This window comes from Myotis lucifugus, unplaced genomic scaffold (genome assembly GCF_000147115.1).
Source record: "Myotis lucifugus unplaced genomic scaffold, Myoluc2.0 scaffold_3, whole genome shotgun sequence".
NCBI classification, from domain to species: domain Eukaryota; kingdom Metazoa; phylum Chordata; class Mammalia; order Chiroptera; family Vespertilionidae; genus Myotis; species Myotis lucifugus.
This window is the reverse complement of record NW_005871051.1, coordinates 23,994,983-23,999,579: the sequence shown is the minus strand read 5'-3', so window position 1 is coordinate 23,999,579 and position 4,597 is coordinate 23,994,983. Positions and strand designations below refer to the sequence as shown.

The 4,597-nt window shown below is 42.0% G+C and overlaps 1 protein-coding gene across 1 annotated transcript in view; it reads right to left on the bottom strand.

Moving 5' to 3' along the window:
* Positions 1–4,597, bottom strand: part of RHBDD1 (rhomboid domain containing 1) — a 97,675-nt gene that overhangs the window by 40,675 nt on the left and 52,403 nt on the right. Inside the window, exon 5 of the mRNA XM_006082587.3 lies at positions 2,848–2,904. Coding sequence (XP_006082649.1) covers positions 2,848–2,904 — 57 coding nt within the window. The remainder of the gene's footprint in view (positions 1–2,847; positions 2,905–4,597) is intronic.

Sequence of the window (4,597 nt, the reverse complement as noted above, 5' to 3'; positions counted from 1 at the left end):
TGAAGAGAAAAGATTATTGCGTTAGTATCTTGATAGTCATCTGATAAGCAAGTGAAAGCAAAAGAAATACTACTGCGACAAATAAACATTCGGAAAAAAAAAAAAAAAGAATGACAAAAGTAATAAAAAAACCACAGCATAGACATGTTTCAGTTCCCAATAATTACCAGGATCCAATGCTCTAACAAAGGATATAAAAGTTGACCCTTGAACAACTGTTCAAGTTAGGGACACTGACCCCCTCCCCCATGTATTAAAAAATCTGCATATGACTTTTGACTCCCCCAAAATTTAACTACTAATAGCCTCCTGCTGACCAGAAGCTTCCATTAACATAAACAGTTGATTAACACATATTTTGGATGTTATATGTATTATATACTATATTTTTACAATAAACTAAGTTAGAGAGAAGAAAATATTAACAAAGAGAAAATACATTTATAGTACTGTATGTGTTTACTGAAAAATCCACATATAAGTGGACTTACGCAGTTCATACCTATGTTGCTCAAGGGTCAGCTGTATCTAGTAATTGTCTTGATCACTAATCATTGCGATTCCTCTCTTCAGGTGGGTCCACAGACAGTGGCAGGTGAGCTGACACTGTCCAGCAACTGTCCCTCTCCTGCATGGAGGCTGCATTTCTAGGATGTTAATTGTACACATCACTAGCCCAGGAAGCCTCCGAAGCGCAGCCTCTTCTTGGCGTAGCGACAGTCTCCACCCCTGTGGTCCCCACACCTAGGCAACCCCCATCTGCTAAGCCTATGCTTTTCCATACTGATCCCCTTAGAATAATCTAGGAAGCTTTTTAAAAAGAGTCCAAGTCCCTGTCTCCACCCCTATTCAGACCTAACTGGTGTGAGTGAATTCGAGGCATGGATATGTTGTACCAGCTCCTCAGTTGATTGATACAGACAGCCAGGACTGATACTCATGATCCCAGTCTTTAGAACTACATCAAAAACATAGCTTGAATGTAACTCCAATAGAACCACTCTTCTGATTAAATCCTTCAGTGGCATGCCAGCACGTTCTGGATAATTCCAAACAGGCCTTTTCATAAAGGCCTGGAGCCCTTTCTGCCATTGTTTTCCTTAACTTCTCCTCATTGATGGAGACACAGCCTTCCTCCAGGTAACCTCTAGGAACTCAAATCCCCGCTCCCCACAGGCCGAGCACTGAATACACTAGGTTCCAGGTGCTGACGGGTTTCTCCTGCCAGGAGGGAGGAATGGGGTTGCACTAGCTCAAGTCCATGCTCAAGTAGGAGACTGGAGAAGTTACGTGAAACAAATGTTTTCAGGCTGCATAACAGGCAGCACAGGATTTTGAACCTTTAGAGAAAGGAAGTAAAGGAAATGGGCCTGAGGCACTTTCCAGATGGCAGTACAGGGATGGGGAACACAAGCAGCCACAGCAGGCTCCTGTATTGCGTAGGAATTTACAGGGCCAAGTGTAGCCAAGGGGAAAACTGTATGTCAGAGAAACATCCAGAAATCTGCATGGAGCCCCCCTGAGACTTGCTGACTATTACGCCACGTGTGCACAGGTGAACTTTCACAAGACCATTCAGGAGCGATCCCAGAACAGACACCTCAATAATAGTGCAGAAATAGCCCTAAAAAATTACTTTAGATCCACCCTAAATAATTTTAAAACAAGCCCCAGAAGGATCAAACTAGTCATCACAGAACTTAACTGGGTGCCAGACAAAGTCCTTCTTCTTAGAAGAAGGTAAACTCCAGCGCTCAGCACCACACCATATGGAATGTCTAGCGTCCAATCACATCTTATTAGATATGCAAAAACTGTGACCCACAACCAGGAAAAAAAATCAATCTAATAAAACAGGTACAAAAAAGCATATATAGAGAGGGCAGAATTAGCAATCAGGGACTTCAAGACAGCTATTGTAACTATCTATGCGCATGACAGAAAGAAAAACAGGAATATCATGCGGAGAGAATGGGAGGCTATGAGCCAGGGGTCAAAAAGCCACAACGTGTGGTTCCCGATCAACCCCCTGCCTACTTTTGTAAATAAGATGCTATTGGAACACGGCTACACCCATTTGTTTTATTAATTGTCTATGGCTGCTTTGGGAACAGGCTGACTAGTTGTGACAGTGACCATATGGCCAAGAGGGCCCTTAGAATCTAAATCAGTAGCTACCTGGCCCTTCACATAAAAGACTGCAGGCCCCAGAGTTAAGCTACAGTGGTTTTCAATGGGCACGATTACAAGACACCCAGTGCTTCTGTGGCCTATGGCTTCTTTAAGACCCGCTGCCACTACTGGTCCAGGATATTACCGAGAAACCTCCCCAGGCTGGCCTGTCAGGGCCTTAGCCTAAAACAGGTCACATGCTTTAACCAGAAGTCCTTTTTACCTATTTACACAGACATAGAAAGTCCCATGGTCTTAACTATCAGAAGAATGTCTATCTTAGGATAAGCATGATTCTTCCTGAATATGCAGTTAGGGTGGATTAGCGAGAATTGTGTATCTGAAACTAACTTCTCATGCTTAGCCAGTGGTATGTTCTCTTATGCTGAGAATAAAGGGACCCGTCTAGAATGAATCTTATCATGACTGAGAAACCTCATATTAATCATACAATATTTTCACGTCATTGTTATCTCCTTTCCTGGTCTTCCCTACCAACCCACCCAGATGGGCTCCCAGGCTACCCCTCCATTGAGCTTTCAGGCATGTTGGAGGCACAATTACACAATGTGTGAACTCCACAACAGCATAAACTAGCATTGCCTTAAAGTGGCTCCACAGTGGCGAACTCCTAATTTTTAAATTATCATGTATTAAATAAAATAAAGTGCTTACCTGAATTATTAAAGTAGTATTGCTGTCCTGGGTAGCCATTATTGGAGGAAAAAATGCCTAAATATAAAGAAAACAGACATTTTAATAGTAGCCATAAGGCTTTTTTTGAGGTATAACCGACAAATGAAAAATTGTATATATTTAGGTTGTGCAATGTGATCTTTAAAGCTGCACACGTGATGATTTAATATACATATACATTATGAAATGACTGCCACAATTAACACATCAATCACCTCACAGTTACCATATTCTGTGTACGTGTGAGAATTCTTAAGGTCTACTCTCTCAGTAAACTTCAAGTATATAACATAGTATTAACTATAGTCACCATGCTGTATACTAGATCCTCAGAACACACTCATCCTATAACTGGAAGCTTATACCCTTTGACCAACATCTCTCTGCTTCCCCCAGCCTCTGGCTACCACTGTTCTACTCTCTGGTTTAGATTCCACATACAAGTGAAATCATACAGTATTTGTCTTTCTCCTTCTGGCTTAATTCACTTAGTGTCAAGTCATCACCTTCCTCTATTTTGTTGCAAACAGAAGGATTTCCTTCTTTGATGCTTGTATAATATTTCATTGTGTAGATATACACTGAGTGGCCAGATTATTATGACCACCTGACGTTTGTAGGCAAATTAGCTATAATTTCGCGCTGAAGTTGCTAGAGGGCCAGACCATTATAAATAGGGAAGCAGGTTGTTTACCACGACAGTAGAAGTGATATTTTTCTGAAGATATGGGTAAACAACACGATTTAACAGCCTTTGAACGTGGGAGATACACACACACACACACACACACACACACACACACACACACACACTGAGTGGCCAGATTATTATGACCTCGCCATCAGTACTTCGTTGGGCCACCTTTCGCCTTCAATACTGCAGCGATTCTTCTTGGCATTGACTCCACGAGATGTTGAAAGGTGATGTGAGGAATCTGACACCAGGCCTAATGAATAGCACTGTCCAGTTCTGTGAGATTTGATGGTTGTGGAACCAGCTGCCTGATAGCTCTTTTAACTTCGTCCCACGAATGCTCAATTGGATTGATATCTGGTGATTATGGGGACCACCTAAGCAAGGTAAAGTCTCCCTCATGTTCCTGAAACCACTCCTGCGCAATACGAGCACCGTGGCATGGCGCATTGTCTTGTTGCAAGAAGCCATCTCCATTGGGATATGCCATCAACATGATAGGATGAACTTGATCAGCAACAATACTTAGATATGTTGTGCTATTCAGATATTGTTCCACACGAATTAAAGAGCCCAAATCATGCCAGGAAAACATGCCCCAAACCATAACACTGCCCCCACCAGCTTGAAGGGTTGTACTCATGTATGTGGGGTGCATGCTTTCATGCTGTTTCCGCCAAATTCTTACTCTGCCATCTGCATGATGCAACTGGAAACATGATTCATTGGACCACATGACTTTTTTCCAGTGCTCGACTGTCAAATCCTTGTGTTCCTGTGCGAATTGGAGACATGTTATCTTGGTAACTGCAGACAGCAAAGGTGTTCGAACAGGCCTTTGGCTTCCATATCCCATACGATGCAGTGTACGGCTAATTTGCCTACAAATGTCAGGTGGTCATAATAATCTGGCCACTCAATGTGTGTGTGTGTGTGTGTGCGTGTGCATGTGCATGCATATATATATATGTATATTTTGTATATATATATATATTTTTTATATATACTCCCGATATTCAAAGATTGAATAATCAG